The sequence below is a fragment of the Mytilus californianus genome, unplaced genomic scaffold (assembly GCF_021869535.1).
Source record: "Mytilus californianus isolate M0D057914Y unplaced genomic scaffold, xbMytCali1.0.p SCAF_8, whole genome shotgun sequence".
NCBI lineage: Eukaryota > Metazoa > Mollusca > Bivalvia > Mytilida > Mytilidae > Mytilus > Mytilus californianus.
The window spans coordinates 75584114-75610411 of record NW_026262734.1 but is presented as its reverse complement, the minus strand read 5'-3'; the positions used below and the strand labels follow the sequence as shown (position 1 = coordinate 75610411).

General features: G+C 31.9%; 1 protein-coding gene across 1 annotated transcript; it reads right to left on the bottom strand.

The window, feature by feature from the left end:
- Positions 1 to 17903: 17903 nt before the first annotated feature.
- On the bottom strand, positions 17904 to 19995 carry LOC127712477 (proton-coupled folate transporter-like). Its single transcript, XM_052218930.1, has one exon. It carries the CDS (start codon positions 19655 to 19657, stop codon positions 18032 to 18034), a length of 1626 nt encoding a protein of 541 aa, XP_052074890.1. The 5' UTR covers positions 19658 to 19995; the 3' UTR covers positions 17904 to 18031.
- Between the last annotated feature and the right edge of the window lie 6303 nt (positions 19996 to 26298).

Genomic DNA, 26298 nt, shown 5'->3' with positions numbered 1-26298 from the left:
CCAAAAAGTATACAGATCGTTTGACCATCATAAGAAACAACTATGTTAAGTTTCATGAAATTTGGATAAGTCGTTCTCAAGTTACGGTGCGACATGTTTACGTCGGACAGACAGACGGACAGACGGACAGACAGACGGACGGACGGACAGACGACATTTGTATACCATAATACGTCCCGTCAAAATTTTGACGGGCGTATAAAAACCAGGTTTAATCCATCATTTTCTACATAAGGAAATGTCTGTACCAAGTCAGGAATATGACAGTTGTTTTCCATTCGTTAGATGTGTTTGAGCTTTTGATTTTGCCATTTTATAAAGGACTTTCCATTTTGAATTTCCCTTGGAGTTCGGTATTTTTGTTATTTTACTTTTTTGCAATAAAAATTATAATAAAACAGAACAATACCAACATTCTTTATTTACATCGAGATGACCGTGAGGTCATTCCGATGTATTGCTATCGCCTAAATTTCCATTATGCAAATTAGTTTTGGGTTTTCAACAGATCTATAAAAAAAACATAGATCCGCGGACATTATCTAGTGCAAAATAACTTTCCTTATCGCTTGTTTTAAATTCATTTTTTCCAATGGATGCTCCTATAAATATTTTTTTAAAACACAAATTAATAATATGAAAATGTTTTGTCGTTAGATATATATATATATAAAAGTAAAAAAATAATTGATAATATCTATCACACGTACCGAAAAATTGTGTTAAAGCTTGTGGAAGAATATCCCAAGAACGTTTTGTGACACTCGCGGCAAGGACCGGTAACTCTAATTGTTTTTGCGGGAAAATATGAATGGCTTCTCATATCCAATCTTTTAGAAAAATGGATTTTTTTTTACCATGTGTCCACCATGCACTTGCACTGCACTTTTATTAGAATAGTACAATAGAATGATATACAAATGGATGAAAATTATATATACATGTAACTGTTATATTAATATAATATATAACAACAAACCAGTGTATACATACTCTGGGACTATTATTATATTAGTATAATAGTCCCAGGTATACTGATTTGTATCACTGCAATATAATAGTTATTACGGTGTGGTTGAATTTCCTGTCATTTATTCATCATCCACGCACGAACTTGTCTCAGAAAAAAAATTATATCTGTACATTAACCTCAGTTTCAGGTATAGAGATGTGATCTTTTTCTGTGACATGTGCTTTTGACCATCCACAAGAACTTGCGGTCATCCGATGTTCAGTACTTCAGTACTTTGATTTTCTTTAAGATGTTTGAACTAGTATGCTAGTTATGTAATCCATTATCTATTTGGATAAAACATAAAAAAAAACGATAACAGAAATAACAACAAAATAAATGTAAAATCAAAGATAAACAACAACAAACAACGCATGTCTTAGTAACATAATTTTTTATTAGTTGATATTGGCTTTGGACTAGCCGCCAGTAACTGCAAGTACTCTCAGATCTGTACTTTGTGTCTTTTTTGTATTTAGGGATGTATAAATACCCTGCCACGTCCGGACTGTTTTAGAAGTTTTTCTGCTTTGTATCGATCTGATGAGTTACAATAAAAATAAGGAGATGAGGTATGATTACCATTGAGATAACTATCCACCAAAGTTCAAATGTAGTAGCCCTTTTCAACTGATTTTTATAGTTTATCCTTATGTTGTACTGTTACACCACTGTCTCAGGTTAGGGGAGGATTGGCGCCTTCAAACATGTTTAACCCCGCCACATTCTATGTGTGCCTGTCCCAAGTCAAGAGCCTGTAGTTCAGTGGTTGTCGTTGGTTATGTCTGTTATATTTGGTTTTCGCAAATTGTTTTGTTATAAATTAGGCCGTTAGTTTTCTCAATTTGAAATTTCATATTTTTCATGTCGGGGCCTTTTATAGCTGACTGTACGGTAAGGTTTTTATCATTGTTGAAGGCCGTACGGTTACCTGTAATTGCTTACATCCACTTCATTTGAACTTTGGTGGATAGTTGTTTAATTGGCAATCGTACCACATCTTCTTATTTTATATGGTCCAGATACAATGACACAGAATCTGATTGAGTTAAAATTGCTTTACGCAAACATATACTCTTCGATTGTATAGACCATATATCGGAAAAAATAAAACACGTAGTAAATATATGGACAGTGCAGCTACCAACATGATGACCACTAAATCTAAAAAAGATATACAATGGCGTGTAGTTTCGAAAACATGGTCAAAATTTACTCGCTAAGATTAAATAATGTAATGAACTAAAACAGTTACAGACGCCATCCATCTTACAGCTTGGATTTGATCAATTGTTCATAAATACGTTTGAGAGTTAGCTGTCTATTATAAATGGCAGTCTAACACTCAATGTCCTCTTCATTTTAAGTTTTCCTTTCAAAAATACTTCCCCCCCCGGGAATACGAGAAGTACATTTACTAATTAATGGTGACCACGTTCGTATCTTATTCATGGTCTTACAAGTTTTACTATAGTAGACAAAATATGAATGATATTCACAGTGATGATATATCATAAAAAGAAGTTGGTATTATTTCTAGGACTGTTAGAAATGATTAGGTAAAGAGCCATAAAATGCATTGAAAAATAATGTTGGTTGAAAACTGTTATTCTTTGTAGGAGTTTGGGACATTATTGGTGATGTATGTTAATTGAGATAACACATTGCAAAAATGTAAAAACAAATACTGGCATGGTTTATTAGTATACGTCATAGGAAATGTTGTTTTCTAATGGCAAGTTTTCTTTTAAATTGTGGTACAGAATCTACAGAGAGTGATTCCCTCTACCATACAGCGGTGATATGTCCACTGTGTTCCACCGTACTGATAATCATAAGTGAATTCAAATACAAAATGACGATAAAGATTTGAATTTGAATTTTATTTTTAAGGTAATGATTATTGAATTGTTACTATCACATAATATAAATCATTTACAGAAGTTTGTTCAAAAGTATGAAAAAGAATTTTGGTTGAAAACAAAAAATAATTGCAGTATATCCTTTTTAGAGACGGTGGGTTCTATTGGTTAATTATGCCATAGTTTGTGACTTACCTAGATGAAGAGGTCTACTCTGAAAAAAGTTTTTAAAAAGTGTTAAATTGTAGGTTCATTAGTTAGTTTTAGTCCAAATCTATTTTGTTCATGAAAATTCGCGCAATAAGTCATATCAATATAGTGAACAATTTACAGACATCGTAGTATGCTAATAACGTAATACGGACATTATTTAGTTAATTGCCACTACTGTGAACATCTTACCTGAAAATAAAAGAATGTACATGTATACATAACCCTAAACATAACCCTAACCCTAACCTTAAACGACAATCGTTGTAAAGCTGGAGTTGTAATTCAGAAAAGATTTGAAAAAAAATGTCGACTAGACAACAAACCGACAATACAATTCATTGTCGATGTTAGTTTTGCAGAATTGCTCTATGAATTATTTTAAGATCCGGATTCCGTGCAGACTTCCTTTTAGGCATTTGCTGTAACGATGTTAAATTGTCCAGACTGTACACAGGGTTTAGTTTCGTCCTTAATTTAGCTTCGTTTGACTTCTTCATTCGGGAACGAAGCTCTAAAATAAATTATTTACACTTTCATGATCTATTCGGGACCAACATACTTCTTCTATGTGTACTTCTATTCCGAAAATGTATTGCTTTAAAAGTTTTCGTGTATGATTTATACTTAAACCGGTAAACTGTTCTAACGAACTTATTAAGATAGAACAGCAGTCAATTTTTTGAAAATGCAACTGTTTTTTTTTATATCTTTGTTATCTACTGAGATATAAAGACCAAAGATGAACCAAAGAAGAAAGAAATCAATGAGCTACTGCTAAGCACTATGCTACTCATATTTAAAATAACAAAACATTATAAAGGTTCAATATTTTGAGAAAGGTTCAATATTTTGAGAAAATTTCAATATTTTTCGTAATTTTCTATTTTCGAAATTAGCACTTTAAAGGCATTAACACTTCTCGGTCCTTATTGAATGTATCTTTGCTCGCCAAAGCAGATTCATGGTGACCTGTAAATGAGTTTTTCATTTTTCATTTTTTATTTATTTTAATGTATTTATATCGTTTGAAACCTATCAACCTATGTTAACAGAGAATTTAAAAAAGCCCTGTCAGTATTGAAGCCTACAGAGTTGATGATAACATCGAGGTCCAGCAGTTCATCAGCAGCAGTACCAACCTACTGTTAGAAAATAAATATATCACTTTGTAGATTTGGGTCTGCCGAAACGCTTTTCTTGATTTTCCTTCACCAGGAACGCTCAAACCAAAAGATTACAAATTTGTCCAAGGTACATATACATTTGTACTTTAAAACTTGAGTTGATATGTATGACCGAAAGTGGCATAAAAAAGAAAAGTCAAATCCATCGAATTTTAACTTGTCTGGCGGAGTTGGAACCTTGGTTTATTAACAATTATCTTTAAATCTATCGGAGAATTTAAGGAGAAAGATAAATATTTTATTTGCATAATATCACTGATCAAAACTTCTGGATATGACCATTGTTTCTTTGTGAGGCTAATAACATTAACGGGACCAATTTCATTGCACCAGATGTGCATTCCGACAATTAATGTCTCTTCAGTGAAGCTCGAGGCAAACATATTTGAAAGTCCAAAACCTTAATAGACCCCCTTAGTACAGAAGTTGAATTAAGATAGTTTTTGTTTACCTAAAGATAGTTTTTGTTTACCTAGAAACTATAAAATTTAATATAATAATTAGAAAATATTCATGCCAATTTTCAACCAATGTTCAAAGTCTTGTAATGAAATACTACCGTTCGGAAGTCAAGAACTACTAAAAATAACCCCTGGTTTTCTGGAAATCTTAAAAGAGTTGTCTCATTGGCACTCATACCACATCTTCTTATATCTATATACTATGGAGCGCATTATAATCCTCAACTTTTAATGCAACTCATGGACAAGTAAATTTTGGCTCAAATGGTCTACATAGATTTCTCTTTCGCAAAAATATTCATTTTTGCAAATATGTTTGTTAGTTTAAGTAAACAATGACTTCAAAAGCACTATTTTTTGTCAGGGAAGGGCTACTTTCACATATATATGTTCTAAATTGAAGTGGGTGAACCTAAAAGGTGTCGAAGATCGCTGAAATATCCTAACACTTGCCTGTATTTTAAGTTGTTTGCGATCGCTAAAATATGGCAATTTACGTTACACTTGGTAGATTTACACAGGGGGGAAATCCAGGTGTTGTTATCAGAGGCGCTTGAGGGAATGGATCCCCTTTTCAATTTTTGGAAAAATTCATTCAAAGTAATATTTCTTTAGTATTCTAACTTATTTTGCCCAATTTAACGTATTCTTGTTATCATAATTACATTTAACAATAACAGTATTATATGACCGATGCCCCTCTTCTATTCTTATTTTAAAAAGGGAAGAATAAGTTAAGATACTGAAGTTATTAAGAAATTTTACGTTAAATGAATTTTAAAAAATGGGGGATCATTCCCCAAGCGCCTGTGATTGCTATCACTATGAAAATGTAAAATTCAACGTCCATATTGAACGCTATATGAAAGTTAAACAATGTCAGTCAAGATCTCAAAAACGATTATTGAGTATAAGACAATGATTTCGCTCCCTGGCCTTTCACTTAAAAAGTCAATAATAAACCTCCGTATTGTGGATTTAAAAAAACGAAAAAAAAACGAAATAAGTCTTCCAACATCTTCTTGCAAATTCTTAAATTATAAATTATGTCCCACCGTCATTGAAAGAACGTTAATATTAAGGATGTACATCTCTGAGGAGCCAAAAATTTCTAGAATTAAACTTTTTTTCTTAATCTGATTTTTGGGTTTATATGACTGTAAAAAAATAATTGGTGAAGAAAAAATCATATGGTGGTGCACTTCTTTTTTTGCTACAGCCATTTTAAAGGACCCAATTTTGACGATTTTCCCATTTTTCATCAATTTTTTTCCCATTTTTGGGCTATTATCATGAGAAAAAAAAACCAATTAAACTTTTTTTCATACATTCACTAAAGATGAAGTGGACCAATCTGAATAAATTTAACTTAAAAAAACTATGGGTAGGTGTTAATTTAAGAAAGTTTTATAAAATTGTGTTGCTTTTTCGTGTCAAATTTACCATGTTATCAATTTTGTAAATTTTGGATTTTTCTCTTTTTTTTTGAACAAAAAGCATATTATTTCAACTTCTTTGTTATAAATGATTGAAAAAATACATTTCTAAGAAATTTGAAAAGAAAAAAATTATATGGGATGTACATGTATCTGGTAAAATCATTTCTTGTACCCCTCACCCATTTTCTCAACATTTTGGCTAATGAGACTGACTTTATTGGTTATAAAATTTGAAAATTTTATTACTCAAAAACTACTTATTGTAAATACACAATTTTTTCACAGAGTTAAGTTTGATTATAATATTTTTAAAATCCATTGGTAATTTTCACTTGTATCACATGTTTTGGAAATAATTCCAGAACGAGATTTCAACGAGACTAAAACGTCAGAAGAATACATCCTTAAACTTCTTTAAAGATCATTGCCATGAAATATTTAAACATATTAATAAAACTATATAAAATTGTACAGATGACCGAACACTGCGGATAGTACCATTAATACAACATACATACTATAGGATATTTTTCAAGACTTTAAGTTCTGTTGAGTATGGAGTTTCCTTGCAGTGCCTTTTGAAACACACCATTCTTACGATATTGACGGCTGGTCATGAAAGTACTTTACATCCGTTTCCCTGCTAAGTACAATTGAAACATGATTAATTAATGAGTGTCAATTCCGATAACATTCTGTGTGACAACTTTACTGATGTCAGTTTTATTGTCAATATCACCTTGCATTTTACTGCAGTTTCGGTATTTTATCGAATTTTGATGGAATATGTATAGAATTTTGCTTCAGAGAGAAAATTTATTGTTACAATATTTTTCTATGGCAAAGTTTACTAACAATAAATCGGAATCGATTGAAAGTTAATCGATTATGGGGACTTCTATAAATTATTCATTTGTCATAATGGATTAAGTGTAACCCTGGGGTTTGTAAAGAGAGAAAACTCATGCTTGAGCGTTTGTATTAAAATGTTCTTGTTTTATGAAAATACCAAAAAAATACTGTCGTACTGTGCGTTTAATAAACTGAATGAAAATTGATATTCACGGTAAAGTTTCGTGGAATTGAAACTTAAAACGACAGCTGTTAAAGATTCTTTGATTTTATTAATTTTTAATGCTATTATTAGGATAAAACCAATTAATCTAACATACATCTTATGTTCAAGGGCTTTCGAAGGAAGGACTATCAATAGTTGGATAGCTTCTCTCAAAGGAGAAATTCTTGTTCATTTTAATAGGGCTTTAATTTCAATTACATTATGCATTTTGTACATAGGAAACCCATTCATGGTGATTTCTGTTTTCCTTTGAATTTTTCTCACGTCAGATCCATCAAAACTATATTGACAGACCATTTATAACGAGTATCTCAAATTTCACTCAAGTAGTCTAATCTGGTAATTGTGTAGTAGTCTAACATCAATTTCATAAGCAATTTTTCATATGTAACTTAATAAATTGGAGCCTTTAATTCTTCTGTTAGTCTTGAAAACCTTTAAGTTCACTGTTAGTCTTGGGAGACTTTAAGTCCACTATTAGTGATGAAATCCTTTAAGTCCACTGCTAGTCTGGCAGCCATTTTTTATATGTTAGTAGTTATATCAGCCCAGTTATTTTCGGCGTCGCTTGAGTTAACTATTACGATGTTGTTCTCGTTTTATGTTTAGTAATATCCTACAAATACTTATTTTACCTCACAAATACTTACTTACTTTACTTATCCTCTTCGTCCCGAATGGGACATAAGGCTACTTCTATATTACAATCTTTCGGTAGTTTTTAGAAGAAAAATATTCATTCAACTTCACATTTCTTCCAAATTGTATACGCATTATTTTCTCACGCGCATGACATTTCTCAAAGCTCACTCGTATTCCGGTAAATTTTGAAAATGTTCTAGAGAAAAATGTGTTACTTATATTTACGCCATATTAGTACTCTTCCCAATTAAACAAGATAACAAAATACAACCCTTGAACAGAAACTATTTTTGTGGTTGATATTTTACATTTTTTCAGACCAAATGCCATGAAATGTGATCTTCAATTTAACCCCTACGCTGGAGATGGATTACGCGTGGATTGAGCTATTAAAAGAAAAAGAATGGCAACATTGAAAGTGGAACAAGGATGAACCATTTGATTGACTGATTCGATCCACAAAAAAACATTCTTTAAATACAAGTGAAAACAATGATAAACATACTTTTTAACCAACAATATGAAATCAAACAGACCTAAAAAAAAAAAAAAACTATAACACGTGGTCGTTATCTATTAATTATTATATATTCATGTTTATATAGGGTTATATGAACGTCGGCAGTCTTCGGAGGTCATCTCAATGGTTAATTAGATGACGTCTAGACAAAAATACACACGACATGCTGATACATATCGAGTTCATGCATTGTTAATTGTTTATTTTAGACTTTTTGTAATTTTTATGTACGTTTTATTGTGTAATCAATTAAACAATGAGAATTTGAGTCAAATCGGTGCTCATAGATTTGACAGCTGTCCAAATATCGGTGTATTTATAATATTACAATCTAAGAAAAAATTAAATGCATCCTAATGGAATGGGGTGGGAGAAACACAATTCCGACTCTGTATCATATTGATTTCAATAAGCAGTAATTTAGAAATGAGTCTGAACAGCACAACTGTTTCAAGTTTACATTGTAAATTGTTTCTTGAGGACTTTTTGTAATTTGGATAGACGTTTAATTACGCATGTTATAAATAAAATATGAGAATTTGAGTCGAATCGGTGGACATGAATTTTACATCTAATAACCCTTCATATAAATGTATAGGCATTTGATAAAATATTTACTAAACGAGATATAAATAATTTACATGTATTTTGATAGACTTCATATATAAATAATTCACATGTGTTTAAATAGATCGCGTAAGTAATTTGCACGTCAATAAAGCTATCAAAATTCTGAAATCAGTTTAAATTTCAATGTTAACAAGACAAAATGATGTCATTGTTGATATTTAAACTAAATGCAATGGTCCCACTAGACATATTTGAATGCTATGGCTGGAGCTTGAAGCTATAAAGTCGATTTTGGATTTGATAACGTTGATATTTTATAGATGTTTACTGTATTCATTATAACTGATTATAACAAGTCTGTAACTACTTGATTTCAGAACCTAACAGCAGTTAATCATCAATAAACAACAATATATACTTTTTTTCTTTTTGCATGTCCCTAGCGGGGCTCCGTACAATACATATTATTTTATTTTTTTTATTTTTATATTTTACGTAACATTTGGTCCAGATAGCCTGATTTTATACAGACACACACAGGGTCGGGGTTAGAATGAATAAAATTTGCATTTTGTTTACAAGCATAATTGTTTGCATGAATGAAGTTCACGAACAGTGCGAAAAAAATAGTGTTGATTGATAAGGTGCACGAGCATAGCGGTGACAATTAATTTTGTAATCTTGGATTGCTTTTATACGTTACTTCTCCGAGGGTATCACCAGCCCAGTAGTCAGCACTTCTTTGCTGACATGAAATATAATTGATGTAATGATTTTCCGCTTATTTACTGTTCATAAAAATTTATGTTACAATCATCCTAAACACTAAGTGCAAAATCCAGCAAAGTCAATCTATGTCTTATGGTAGAAAATCTTACCAAAATTCCCAAAAAGACCAATTATGTATTGGGGTTAGGAACTACTTCTACCGTATATTACAGTTGAGCCAAAAATAGTCCCTTCTTTTTGGTTTTCAATGCTCCTAAATGTTTTGATTCGAGTTTCACTGGTGGGTCTGATGTAAGCGAATTGCACTTTCGATGTAGTAAATTGTAAGACTTCTACATGAACTTTTTAGAGGTTGTGGATGCCAAAACCATCAAAGGGGAAAAAAAGCAATTCAACAAGAAATAAAAGGACTAACATGTTGAATGAAATAAGTTCAACGACGAGACATTTCTATTGATTATGGAAGTACGATTAATCATAATCATAATCACAAATATATAACTAGTTTTGCATTTCGAATAACGCGAATGTAATGCACGAAATAATTCATGTACATATTTGTAGTGAAATGTATCGGATCAAAAGAGGTTAAGTGCTTCAATTGCTTTAAGACATGTAAATACAACAAAAAAATGTGTTTAGAATTAAGTCCTCTTCGGATTTAATATTGGTCTAGTCGTTCAGAAATATGACAGATGTTCTATACTGCTTGACCAAACTAACCTAAATCTTGATAATAAATTGTCACTTTCATTAACATTCGCATAAAATAATTCTAAGCTGAATTTAAAAAAAAAACTAAAAAATGTATCCAGTGTATTTTGACGTTTTTTAGTCAATAGTTTCAGTCGAAAGTGGTCTTATTGGCAAAATCTCTCGGAATTTGGGTCTTCAATGCTCTTTAACTTGTACTTTATTTGGCTTTCCAAACTTTTTTGATTCGAGCGTCACGGATGAGTTTTTTGTAGATGAAACGCGCGTCTGGCGTACACAATTTTAAGCCTGGTATTTATGATGAGTTTATATACTATAACTTTAAGCTTAAATAAGAGTAATGAAGTCTCAACACATTACATGAAAGACTTAAACAAAATTTCAGTCTTTTCTCCTAAAATAAAGCACAAAAAGAGAACACAAAAAAAAAACACAAAAAAAAAAAAAAAAAAAAAAAAAAATACTAGTAGAAAGAAAATAATCATGCGCGCGTTCCCATGAAGAAGGAACTAGCAATTTTCTTATAGAGATGACGAAGAAATATATACAGATATATCGGAAATAATATGTTGTTAAGGGGCAATAAATCGTAAAAATACATTTTACAACATTCTAGAGTGACAAAGGTGTTATTTAGCAGTAACTAGAAGCCAGAACTATGCAACACCTCAGCCACTAGTTTCTTTACGATCAATTTAGAAAATACATTGCTAAAGCTAATATAATATTTTATTGTCCCAATAAACAATGTAGCTGAATAGCAAAAGTTCCGTTAAGGAATGGAGTTCACACGACTATCATCATGACTTGCTAAATTGAATATGGAAATGTTTTGTTTGTGTTTGCTTCTATCCTTATTTGTATTTTTGCTATACAAGAAACCAGATGGATGCAAGATAACTAGGACACATGACGAAATCAAGTTATCTAAAATCAGAAATATATCATTTACATTTGAAATAAAAAAAATGTGTAATCTGTATTTGTTCCGTAATTGTCATCCTTTCAAAAAATAACTTTCTAAATGTTGATGTTATCTTCAAGCACCCCGATTCGATTTCTTTTGTATACCTGTATACATAATAATTATTCATATGGCTTACATCTGTCAGAAATTGAAAACTTCCATATTTCAGGGCGACTTGCTGAAAAGCTTTTTAAGACACCACTATTAAAGACAGGTCGTACATTCATTCACTTAGAATAAATATTCCAACAGTTTTGACTATGTCAATGTGTAGTTATGTAGTTACACAGTTTTAATGTAAGCAATGTGTATTTCTGTGGCCTTTAGACAACAGTTCTTAGAGATATTTCATTTACAACGAGAACTCGTCAAAAGATTTGGATCAATTCAGCGCTTGCGTCATGGTTATGAAAATCTCTTATACTATATTAACAATCAGCTATGTCAATAGACCACTTTCGAGTTCGTTGCATTTCCGTCATAAAACTTTGGTTTTAGTGAACATCATTCGTGCGTTTAGGGTCGACGTCACTTCCTTCCCATGTTGAGCGAGTGGTTAAACATATATGATGCTGTATAGCACGAATTATTCGGCAAATTAATTTTTCTTATAATTGATAATCAGTACTGCTGTCATTAGAGATTTGTGATTAAGTACCTACTGAACAAACATTATTTCTAGTTTATCCTGCATAATGACGACCACGAAGACGCTTGATGAACTTTAATAGTGCAGGGATACAGGCGATCCCCCCTATCTTCTAAGTGACGTCATAAAGGCGCGCATAATTGACGAGATTTTCCGGTGAAGGACATAACTTGAAAGTGGTCTATTGATATGTTTGTCTTCTGTAAAGGTCCGACTGATGATATCGAAGATGTTTACATCATATTGATGTGTTGCTTGATTGTTGTTTGTTTGACTTCCAGTGACAAATATTTCATGCATATTCAGGACGAAAACAAATTGACAATTAATATATTTTTATGTTCTGTAAATTTTGAGGGAAAATCTTTTATAATGCAGAAAAACCAATTTGAAAGTACTGATATACGTAACTACTCATTACTTGTTTTATGGGACAATTGATCTTTAAAATCAATTTGTTCAATTTAGTAGTAAAACGACTAGCTAAATATAAATATTGCACATATTTATAATTAGCTAGACTGTTTACTACAAAATTAGACAAATTGGTTATTTAAAGATTGTTCCTTACTAACTCCATCTTTGGCATCACCAGGCATTTATTGATAATACATATCTGTTAATTGTATAGCTTTAGAGGCAAATCTAAACACTCTCAGTAATTTAAACGATGAGAAAGACTAACAAATATTATCAATTTATATAAAGTAAATGCTGATATATTATTAATATAAAAATTTCAATATTATCAATAAAAGTAAAAAAAAAACAAGAATGTGTCCATAGTACACGGATGCCCCGCCCCACTCGCACTGTCATTTTCTATGTTCAGTGGACCGTGAAATTGGGGTCAAAACTAATTTGACATTAAAATTAGAAAGATAATATCATAGGAAACATGTGTACTAAGTTTCAAGTTGATTGGACTTCAACTTCATCAAAAACTACCTTGACCAAAAACTTTAACCAAAAACTTTAACCTGAAGCGGAACAGACGGACGGACGGTCTCGGGGTCAAAGCAGTTCAGATATATATTAGGACAAGTACAGAAACGTACATTTAAAGACACTATAGTATCCCATTTATTGTTTTAATTTTTAAACAATTATTTTCTTTCGAAGGAGGATAAAATTAAACAAGATCGATAAGTGCTGTTCCCCAAGGATTGACTTTGGCCTGGCAATATGGTAATCCCTGTACTCCGACTGTTAAAACTCATGATAAGAGGTGGCTCGTTTGTTTGTACGGGATATGTAAATACTCAGCCATGTCCGGTTGGGGAGGCCGTTAAATTCAACCGTCTGTTTTCCAGTGACAGGCGAAGTTCCCTCCCTTCATCCCGGTCGATCCACTGTAAAGAACCTACCTATTCGATTTATTTTTGTCCGTTTCTGAATATACCAGAAATAACAACTGGACTTAAGCAAATAACAGTTAATCAATCATTGATGAAAGCTGGTTTATATCAGAGTCAAATTTATATAGCATACTTCCGTAACAATGTTCAACGTAATTCACATTTGAATTATATACAGTTATGTTTCTTCCCTTTTGTGTCTATCCAGGCACTCCGGCTTCCTCCACTGAAATAAAACTGGCCTCCCCGAAATAGCCAATAGTACTGAAAAAGGCGTTAAACATCAAAAAATCAATCCTTCCCTTTATGAATATTACAAGTATTTTATAGCCTTGTGACATGTTATATATAAATACGTAGGTCACATATCTATCATTTGTTTTAAATTTTCATGGTTATAAAAGACATAAGAGTGAGGCTTACATCTGCATCAATACTTAAACGGAAGTTATACAAACGTATGCTACTGTTTTATGCGTGCATGACACATACTTTTGTTTCTTAAATAACCTTCATCCGATATGCACTAGACCAAATATTTGAGAAACAAATGTGATATTCGGTTGTTTGTAAATCAGAAAGAACCTAAACAGAACATTCAAAACTGGTAGAATGTCTGCTTTGCACAAAAAAGAACTTTGAAGTTATACACTTTGTTACACTTTAGTACAATAATGAAACTTCAATACTGAAATTTTATTCAGAAAGCATATCATTTAAATCATGCCTGTTCCAATCAAATTTATATTAATTTGAACGATGGGGTCACTGATGACAAAGATTCCATTAGTAGCGGCACATAAACATGATAGAGACAGACATGAATTGAAACGTTTGAAACATATTTCAGTATTAGACAATTTGCATGGATCTAAAATGTTGATACGCGGAGTCTGCATTGAAATCAAAGGAATAAAATTCGAATTCTTGAATTAATTGTGACTAGTCTTTTATTGACCCTGAGTTTAAGAAAAAAAATGTTATTTTTAAATAATAATCTGCAACAATCTCCAAAAAAAAAATGAACGGAAAACGTTAACTTACTTTGTATTGATTTATTGCAATGTATCCGATTCGAAACTTAACCTTGTTGATCAGTTACTGTAAATATCAAAGAAAAATATCAATTTACAGGTATTGACATAAATACATTGCCATGACAGTTTATGAAACTTAAGATCAGATATCTCAACCTCAAAGTTATATAGTTTAATTGACGCGAAATTCACATTCTAAATTGATGATGCAAGTAAAAAAAAAAAAGAGAAAAGGAAATCGACTGTGATCCGATCTAATTCAATGAAAGGGAACTTAGTGCTAACTTTTATTTTCTTCCAAACTAAAGAAATATAATAAGATTTGTCAAGACTTAGAACACTGTAGATTTGTATCCTTGAAGTTTTGCATTTTTATTTCCTGAAGAATCACCTGTCCGATTTGACAGTTTTAATGAGTATTTTGTTTGAGAGATGTGATTGAAATACGGTCCTGATTATTTTCTCTCGAACAAGGAGGATAACACTAAACAAGATCAAACTGATGTCATGACTATTGATTTTACGGCTATCACACTAAAAGTAATAAACTTTCGCATAAAAACTGGAAAGCATGTTAAGGTTTTTAAAATATCTTATGTTTAAAAAACATAAAGATAATATTGATATCGAGGTTCGACGCCTTTGAACAATTCAATAAACTCATCATAGATACAAGGATTAAACTTTTGCACGCCAGACGCGCGATTCATCTACAAAAGACTCATCAGGGATGCTCGAATCAAAAAAGTTTAAAAAAAAAAAGGAAAATTAATGTACGAAGTTGAAGAGTAATGTGCTAGTTGTATTGTTTCGTTCCAAATTAAGAATTATATGTTAGCGTCAAATTCAATACAAGTGGTTAAAACAAATTGAAAAGGGGATTTGCTAAAGGTGAGAACTCTGTCTAGACTCCTGGAAATAATTATTTAATCTGAAACCAAACCAAGAAATGTTTGTTATGTAAACGCATGTTAGTACAATATACAGTAAGAATGCTTTTGTTCTTTACATTGTTAAATATACATAATTTTGTCCTACAAGAATGACTGTGTAAATTGCTGAACACTTTGGTACCGTCTATAACCACTATAATGAAATTGACGTAAAACTTTGTCAATAGTTAGTCTATAAGCTAATATAGGAACTTCAAACTAATTACAACGGATAAGTCGGTCGCCAACTATTGTCCTTGTTCGTAAACGTCTTATCATCGCTTTGCTACTTGCAATATGTAGTGTTGTGAGGTCTTAAGTAAATAATCAAAGCATACATACGTTCTTAAAGTAAACATTACTTTTTTGTTTAGGTATGTAAGCGTATAGTCTAATTTATAGTTTACCAAGGTTTTATTATCGAGCGTACACGAGGAAGGTTTTACCTAAAGTACGTGCAGTGCGTATTTATAGCAGTATTTTGCGATTATTTTTAATACCGTCTCACTCAGACGTCACATATATAACAGTAGCATGCTGTTAATTTGAAAGTACTTTTCCTCAATTATACGCATACATATTATTATGTGTTTATTTTGAATTCCATCTCATTTAAACAGGCGCTTTTATAACGATTTTATGTTTTTTTTTTTTAAATATCTCCCTCAGACATGCGCATTTTTATCGGTATAATCTTTTTTATTTTGAAACTCATCTCCTTCAGACATATGCTATTTCTTTTAGATGTGTTTTTCGCTGAGCACATACTGATTTTGTGTCATGGATCATGGATACCCCATATCCTTTCTTTCCTATTATAAACTAAGAAGGGTTACGAATGAAAATTAAGTTATTTCTAAAACGCTTTGTTTTTTTTAAATTTTTATTTAAAAAGCTGGATAGAATGATATATGAAAATGTATGTTCATAGTAATCTTTTGTTATAATATACTCAATTTCTATAGGTGTTGTCCTGGGTATTGAGAATATAGTTCACAATTACATTAATGGTACCAATCTTTTTGCACCAGTTTCTCATCCAAAATATTTGAAAGTCCGAAACCTAATACAATCGCTGAAAAGCAGACAAATATAAAACGCAAAAGGACCAAAAGTAAAGCCAAACATTGACAAGGTAACACAGATATACTTGAGCTTGAACAGTAAAGTATCTATGTGTAAGAAAATATTCAAAGAAAATGAGAGAGAGTTACGAACTCATTAAAGATACCATTATAATTATTTGGTACGCCCGACTCGTACATGTGTTTTTAATTATAAGAATTACATGTTTAATATCGGAGAAGTAATTTGAAATATTGTCGTTTTTGAAATTTTCGATAAATAGTTTTATGGCAATATTAGCTTGTAACTGAAGGGCCTTGTTCTTTGGCTTTAAGGCATACTATTCAATTTGAAAATTTGTATATTTGCTTTCAATTCGTATATCAATGAAGATTATATAATCGGAATTTCATTTTCAAATCAAAAGTCGCAGAATGTGTGACTTCAAATTTATAAATGAGAAGAAATACGAATATTGTTAGATTCTGAAGAGAAGAAATACGTAGATTGTTAGATTCCGAAGAGAAAAACATTTCAAGATCCGATTCCGTAAAATAAAAAAAAAACTGAATATAACTTGTTTTGAAAAACGCAAAATTATTTCATCAAAGTTGGAGTATGAAAATATGACATGGCATGTGTATGATTTTTCCATTACAAAATATTGCTAAAGAATTATTTAGTTAGCAATCATTTCACAGTAAACGTTGTTGGTGTATGTATTTCAAGAGATTGGGGTAACTCGACAGAATAAAGGAAAAACTCAGGACGCAGAGTTAATGAAAAAAAATCTATTTCTAATCTTCCATATTTCTGCTCTTCACATAAAGATTACATTTTTTTCAGTCACTATCAACAGACGACCAGACCCCCCTTATTTCACGCGTATGGCCTTTTATTCTTTTATACCTAAATATGTTTTTATCTTCTACCTTTTACCTCCGTTACTGATCAGTACTTTATATTATTTATATAATGTTGTCTGTCGATATTTAATTATAAATTTGTTTTACAACCTATACTAGATCGATAAATATAAATAAATAATTCTTCATAATTATAATTTTGTTCTTAAGAGAATTGTTACAATTATTGACTCACAGAAAAATTGTGCATTTTACATCTTTAAACGAGGCGGCAGAAAGCTTTGGGTTCTTATTTCGATTAAAAAAATTATCAAAGATCGAAATGTTGACAGGCCGGTAGGCAGGCAGGAGCAATCTATTGCGATTGAAAATTTAAACAATAATTTTTCTATGGTTCTAATCCTCTAAAACATAAGCATTTTATATTATCATGTAATTAAAAATACTACATTTTTGGTATCTTTAGTTTCCATTTTTTTCATGATTGCTTGAGGATATATTTGGTAATATGGCTACGTGTTTTTGTTTTCTTTGGTTATTTTTTAGTAACATTTTGTTCATCTCTAATGCCATATACAAAGAAAAAAAAACACAATAAACTTGAAAAAATCAAAAATAATTGTATTCAAAATCAACTGTAGTACACAAAAATAGTATTTAAGTATTTAAAGCTGTACAATAAATTTTAAAGTGTGTAATACGAGATCACATGTGAGTAACATCCTATTAAAACTCACTTACTATAAGGTCCAAAATGTTCCGAATGGTTTCCCAAATGATTCAGGTGATTATTCGCATGATTTGTCTGATAATTAGGACATTCATCCGAATGGTTTCCTATATTATTCATTTCTAATCTAACCTCTTGGGTATTATCGGATGACGTCTCGTGTTTTGCACTACCGTTCATATCTGCCTTAGACTCGAAATCCTCACAACGATCAGATTTGAATTTGACATGCATTAAGAGTACTAAAAGAATCATCACAGTATACAATATGGCCGCTATTACGAAAGGCATTCCCGCGAAAATATTTAGGGTATAACCATATATTGATGTAAAGACGACCGCCGTAAATTTTGCTATCGTTTCACCGGTTCCTAAGATGGAAAACATCTTTCCAATTTCATTTTCATGGACCAGTTTACTTAGAAGTGAACGGACGGGAGAGTTAATTATTCCAGCAAGTGACCCAACAATCACAGCAACCCATACCATCCAGGATTCTTCACTCCATGCCAAGATCAAAAATCGAATCGATGCACATAACATTCCAATCATACTTATAGTTGCATCATTTAACTTCAGGTAGTTAGAGAAGACTGGTAGAAATACTAGTAACACCACACCCATAGAAGCATTATCTAAAGCAGATAAATATCCAAACCATGACGTTGGCCAGCTGAGAGGGGACCTTTCAGTGTAAAGTAACGTCACGTCGGTCAGACCAGTTCTACAGGTCTGATGAAGCAGTAGAACGGCGAATAAGGCAATGATACCTTTTCTTTTGTTGCCTTCTCGTTCCTTTGTCAGCACCTTTATAGAATCCGTGACATTGCTGAGTTGACAAAAAGAATTGCATGGCAAGCAATCGCCTTCATCAATGGGTTGAATTGTTTCTTTGAGAATACCTAGAGCTAGAATGACGACTAGTATATTAAGTACAGAAACCATCAAGTATGTTATCAGAATTGATGTAGTGTCGATTAATACACCACCTAGTAAAGAACCAAAACACATACCTATAAACTGCATAGCAGCTAAAAATCCTAACTTCTTTGTTCTTTTTTCGGCGTCTGTAATATCCGTTACATAACTGTTGGCGGCCATTGTAATCATTGCGGTTTTTCCGAAGCACCCATGGACCACTGATCCGATTAGAAAAGACGGCAAAGCACCACTAGCTGACATGTTCGCTCCCATGTAAAATAAGACAGCAAATATAGTTCCTGTACTAGGCATCACAAATGGAAGTTTTCGGCCATATTTGTCACTCCATGCGCCACAAAACATGCCTAGTACTAATGCTGGACAGTTTGTGAGGAGCTTGTGAAGTATCAAGTAAGTTGTTGCCTCTTTCTGGACTATATCTTCTATATCGCTATGTTCTTCGATGTGATGACATTTCCCATGGTAATCAGGGAACATCGAAGTACAAACGATCTGAGGTATATTTGGACGAAGTATTGCATCAAGAAGAGCATCACCAATATTGTAGAGTAGAAAAATAATATCTATTTTGCAACCATCAAAACAACCAGCTTGTGCTATGCATGATAAATATGAAACGGATGATGATATGTACTCTGTGAACATCCGCAGCCTTGTTCTAAAGCTGTAGACAGGTTGTGTTGGCATTGTTATCTAGATTTCGTCGAAAGGTATCAAAAAGTCATTTAATATCCATCTATATGATTTTAACTACTTTCGTTATGATGTTTCCGGAATCACTCTCAGGTGGCAAATGATACATTTTCCTTCTTCATCCTATTTTTTCTAAAAAGAGTTGAAACTTTATCATCCAATCAAAGGTGTGCTCTTTGATATTTCCACTGTCAACAGTTCTAGAAGAAAATAGATAGTGAATAAAAACAGGATTGTGTTCTGTGACATCGATTTATTCTCATACCTTTTAAACCTACGTTAACCAATACTCAAACTGTTGACTACCAATTAACGGGTAGCCCTGCCTTTTATCACAAATATACTTGATATTTATGCTAAACATAAGCATGTACAAGCGTTTGCCATTTAAAATGAATTGTCACGTTCTTTCTGTAATTTACATCGCTATAAAATGTAGGAAAATGCGTTTGAAGCGAGAAAGTCTGTTTATGCTTCAATGACTGAAATTATATAAAATTGATACTTAAGCGAGCTGATTATTGTTAAATAGCAACTATGAAGGAAGAGAACAAAAGAAATACAATATTTCATGAAAAATATATGAACGTATGCATTAAAGTTGCGTAGATTTGTTATTATCAACATTCTAGTGTTAATTGTTGTATGTCAATTAATTTTAGTTTTGAAAACTCATTCATGTTATACTATTAGCAATATAGAGAAATCGTCATTTCGAAATCTAGTCATTTAGAAATAACAATTGTTCCCTTATTTCATAACCAAAGTTCGTTAGGTTTTTTATTGCTTTTTGTGCAGATTTTTCTATGTAACATTCCTTGCATAGTATATATAGTTTCGACATCAAAATATTTCTCTATCATTACTTCCTTGGTATCTGAAATTTGTCACCTTTGCTCAAATAAAAACTTAAAAGGATATACAATTTCAAATTATAAAAAATATAGTTCCAACATAAAGAACAAAACAGATATTGAAAACATTTAGCAAAAATGAAGATAATTTTCAGAAGTACTTTGTATCTGAAGATCGGTACTTTGTGTCTTTTGTCAACTTTGTGAGTGATAATATTTATTTAGTCCATTTTCTATTGCTTTTTACAATTTATTTTATTGTTTTGCTGTTACATCATATACTGCCCAAGGTTAGAAGGGTGAGCGCTCACAAACATATCAATTATGTATGGCTTGTTCAAAGCAAAAAGCCTGTACAGTGTTTGTCATTGCTTGCCGTCTGAAAAGATTTTTTTCCGCTTAATGTTATTTACAGCCGTTAGTTCTCCTTTTGAAAATTGTTAAAAAAAAACCATATGTCCCTAATACGCTTCCATAGCGTTAGTTGTTTCTTGAAAACCTTGTCTCATTTTATTTTTGTATAGTAATAGACGAAATAGTAGCTTTCGAATAAAGGAAAAGAAAGGAAATATGTTCCAAAATCGAAATAGGTTTTAAAAATAGTATTAAAAGAATTAAAATATGTTATGCGTATGTCTACTGATGTTTTCTAAAAGAATCCAACAGTTTTCAATTTTAGTTTAACATTTCGATCAAGAAAGCTCTTAGAAATGCATTATGTTGTAACAAAGCTCCAAGTATATCAAAACAAAAGGGAAAGGATTATAAAACACAAAAGAAGCAACTTAGCGATTTGAATAAATGGTTTTACTCCATAACACGTAAACCATGACATAATGTTAACAGTGTCTTGTACAAAAGCAACATGAAACTCTCAAAAATCGATGGCAGATAGCTGTGAATTTTTATTATTTATGCAATGGTGTGAGTTTGGTATAGAAATATCTCTAGGCCTTCAATTTAACATACTTTTTTATTTAAATTAGCTTTACACAGTCATCAAGCGGAAAGACTTTATGATATATCGTATAAAGATGCAAGTTGTATATATACATATACACGATATAGTACAAAACAAAACGGAAATGATAAAATACATAGGGCAATACAAGATCAGGACACACATCGAACAATCAGATAGGCAAAAAGGGATCAGGATGAGATTTAAGGTAGATTAACTGTATACCGCCATCTTGGATTGTAAAACAGCAGTACACAATTGGTCTAGTTCTTTGCTTAAATCTGCAAATATTTAGACAGATTGGCAATTAATGTGTAAGACTATTAGATAAAGAAAAATAAGTGATGTATTGCATTATTTAGACTGTTTTAACAAATACATCATATGTGTTTTGTACGATTCAATTTTCAACTTAGCCATATAAGGGGAGATAAGGAGGTTTATCTAGCTATAAAACTAGGTTTAATCCACCATTTTCTACATTAGGAAATGCCTGTACCAAGTCAGGAATATGACAGTTGTTTTCCAATGTGTTTGAACTTTTGATTTAGCCATTTTATAAAGGACTTTCTGTTTTTGAATTTCCCTTGGATTTCGGTATTTTTGTTATTTTACTTTTTCCTTAAAGTTAAAATTTTATACTGGAATGATAGTGAAATTTTCATTTTTGTCTTTTAGCAAGAAAACAAGTTCGGTGACACCATTTTTTCTGTCTATTTTCTTAAAGCATTTTATAATACATATCTTCTCATATTTTATTTTAAAATTCTATCTAATGGATTTCTTATGATACGGTATAAACATGTCGAAGCCAATAATATTGTCAGTGATGGTCTATTGTTATGTCGTAATGTTTTGTCTTTATGGAAATTCAGTGTTAAAGGCAATTCTTTGATATTTATGATAAATTTTATTACAACCTTTAGTTACGTGTCAGTTGGTGCCTGCATCGTGTTTGCTGTCTCGTTGATAATTTCCCATTTCTCCTTATTCTACGACTCGTACTGAATAAGGCATTTGGAAAACATTAATGCATCATAGATACCAGGTTTCAATTGTGTTTTTTCGTCTAAAAAAAGGTCAAAAGGCCAAATAAAGTACGAAGTTGAAGAGCTTTGAGGCCCCAAAGTTCCATATCTGTGTACAATGAAAGTATGATACCCGATCAAAAAACCGGACTAACAGCCGACATATATGTTCACATCCCTGCCAAAAGACAAAGTGTAAAAAAGCATACGAATATTTCTTTTGTATGCACGTTTTGGTGGTATAGCTCTCCGTGTGTGTATGTAGTTATACATCCATGGATTTCAATCCATGTATGATCGTACATGATAAAGGTGAACCCAAAAAAAGCAACACATTTATAAAGTTATTCAATTTCACAAACACAGTACACTTTTAATCAAATCAAGTGTCAGTAGAATCACGATAATAATAAAATCCGAAACCAGATTATTTTGATTCTTGAATGTAATTATGTTGATAAATTTGAGATATACATGTCTTTTGTTTTTTAGTTGAATTAGAACAGAAATAATAATTATAAAAAACAATTATATTCTGTAATTTGGTTTCCTATTAACGAACGCAAGAATCGTATGAAAATTCTATCTGTGAAAGATAGTGATGCACAGTTTAATAGGCTCCCTCTCATTTTCTTTTGCAATTTACTCAAAATAAGTCTTTTAGATTTAGAGTAAATATACGTTTAGTATATTTATATCAACATGTAGGTGAATGATAAAAGTCTTTCATTAACAGCGAAATAAATCCAATGTCTAACAGATTACTAATAAAAGTTAATGGCTTTTGTACATATTTTCAAACTTAAAATAAATAATATATCTATGCAAATGATCGAATGCACGACTTTAAAAGCGTTGGTGTTTGTTTCTTAACTGTTTGCGTGTCTCAGTGTCTATTTTGTGTTATATCTGTCGTCTGCTATCTCCTGGAATTGCAGATCTTTATTTACTTTGTTACATAGTCGCTTTTGATACTTTTCTAGACTTGACGTGAAAGCTTTGCTTGAAGACAATAATGTTTAACTTGGATAAGGAAGTGTCAAGTTTTTATTGGTTCGAATTCCCTTTTGATTTCATCTGGGATTTTCATACTTAATGATTTGAAATCGTGTATATAATCTACAGATTTGAATTTACGAATATATAAACAAGAAGAGCATTCCAATGGAAACACCTATTATAATAATAACTTTATATCATTTCTATCAAGTTCTTGCTTTACGGCGTCGTGAGTCACTGGTTCTATTTTTTGATTATCGTACAAATCTTTATTATTATTGTATGCAGCCATGCTTAGTGGTAGTAGACCAAAATGTACCATACCTAATGTAGTTGGTTCGGAGAGTAATTTTCTTGGTCAATTTTCAATAGGAAAGCCAAAGTAAAACACACTTGGAGCGACAACAAAAACAACTTAAATATTAGCCGCAGCGTCTAAGGATCAGTTTTAATGAATTGATAGATATTTATACAAAGATTTGCAAATTGATCAAGTAAGAATTTATCGATTTGTAAATTCAATTATGCATCATGCCAGTACCGACATACAGAATACTGGGTGAATGATACCATCAGAGACCATCAACCCATTAACATTCATGTCGTTGTAAGTTTTATTCAAGCATACATAATTTTCTACTTTCGAAGTACTTTTTCATAAAATCTAAAAGTTTAGAATTTAAAAGTATACAAGAGAAGCCACATACCAATGATTTGTAGGAGGAGGTTAAAAACGTAGGTTTTCTTATGAATACTACTCTAATTCATCGACAAATATTTAACAAGTAAAGACATAGTATTATAACAAATCCCGCACATACCGAATCTGTATTTGACGGATTACATCATCCGGAACTTGCAGTCATCCATCTGAAGTATGTACCTCGTAGTAATTAATCAAAATCGTATAAGCCGAATGCCTTGCATTTCAAGCACACATCTGGATCAACCATTAAAGGAAAAGCTCAGTAGTGAAAGTAAATATGATATTGTCCCTTTGGTAGCAATTAAAGAAATTTGGTGATGATATTCAGAACGACAAAATGTTCTAAATTGACATCTTGTTCATGTATAATAAAACAAATTTGAGAGTTTGAGTGTGTGTGTGCGTGTGTATGTGTGTTTGTGTGTGTAGTAACAGATTAGATTGTTTGATAGATTGATGAGTATCTGCATAACTCCGCATCTGCCCAAAAAGTTATAGCACGGTGATTATCAAAATAAGGACATAACCCTTTCCAGAAACAATCTTATTTAAAGATAATTTCACGGACAACAAAAGTAGATTATTAAGATCACTGTCAGTTTGCTTAGTTTCTTCTGTTACCTATTCTAACATCGAACTCGGAATTCTTTTAAACTGAGTTTAACTGTGAGTATTGATGGGTGTTTGTTTATTCTACATTGACTAGAGGTATAGGGGGAGGGTTGAGATCTCAAAAAAAAATATGTTTAACTCCACCGCATGTTTGCGCCTGACCCAAGTCATGAACCTCTAGCCTTTGTTAGTCTTGTATGTTTTTTTTAAATTTTGGTTCATTTATGTTTCGGAGTTTAGTGTGACGTACATTTTCGTTGACCTAGTATACATTTTTGTTTAGGGGCCAGCTGAAGCCCGCCTCGCTGTGTTGAAGACCCATTGGTGGCCTTGGGTTGTTTTCTGCTCTTTTGTCGGGTTGTTGTCTCTTTGACACATTCCCAGTTTTTATTCTCAATTTAAAGATTCGCATACGGTTTACATTAAAGATAAACACAATCGAATGCCAGTGGACAACATGCACGCGACACAAATCAAAAGCAATGAAACGAGTAATTTTACTAACAAACTTTAGCATTGTCTAGTAGTCAAAACGAGTAAATAAGTCGTATTCTGTGCGAGTCAAAATAATATCAAAAAGCGTTTAGTAAAATGCTTTTAATTTGTCACGTCTACGCAGGAAAAGTAGTTTTCATGTCTTGTCCTTTTCAGTCTAAATCCATATCAGATCGTAGATAAACTTCATAATGGCGACATAACTTGATCAACTTGAATATTAACGTTAATGTATGTACAGAATTATCCTTTTCCTCGTAAAAATGGATGGTTGTCTAAAGTCCTTTCTTAATTTCTTTTGACCGTTATCCCCCTTTAAATACACTGATTTTTTACGAGTCCTTACGGATCGCCGAAATTTACGGATCCTCACGATTTGACCACTTTCAGATCGATTTAAGAGTTGTTACGAATTATTACAAGCTATTTACGGTTTATTACGGATTATAATGCGTTAATTCGATGTATCTACGGTACGGATAACTACGAGCAACTTACGGGCTTTCTACGAGCTTTTTAAGGATTGTTACAAGTATAATACGGAATGTTACTATTCATCGAAGCTTTTACGTGTTAGTTACGACCTGTTTAAATGTTGTTACGAATAGTTACGAGTTTGTTACGAGTATTTACGAGTTAGTTACGAGTATTTACGAGTTAGTTACGAGTACTTACGAGTCCTTACGATTTTGCAGCTTTTATACCTTTCCCAAAATTGTAACAATACGTAAGAATACGTAAAGTATACGTATGTATATATTCGTAAAATACTCGTAACTACATGTAAAGTGCTCGAAATTATTTGTATCAATCCATAAAGCCATCGTAACACGACCCGAAATCGTAAGCAACACGTAAGCACTCGTGTTAATCCGTAAATAATCCATAAACAAATCGTAATTTTAACGTAACAAACCGTAAAGTAAATTTGTTACGAGTAATTCAAAGATTCTTGCGAACAGTTTACGGATGGTGACGTG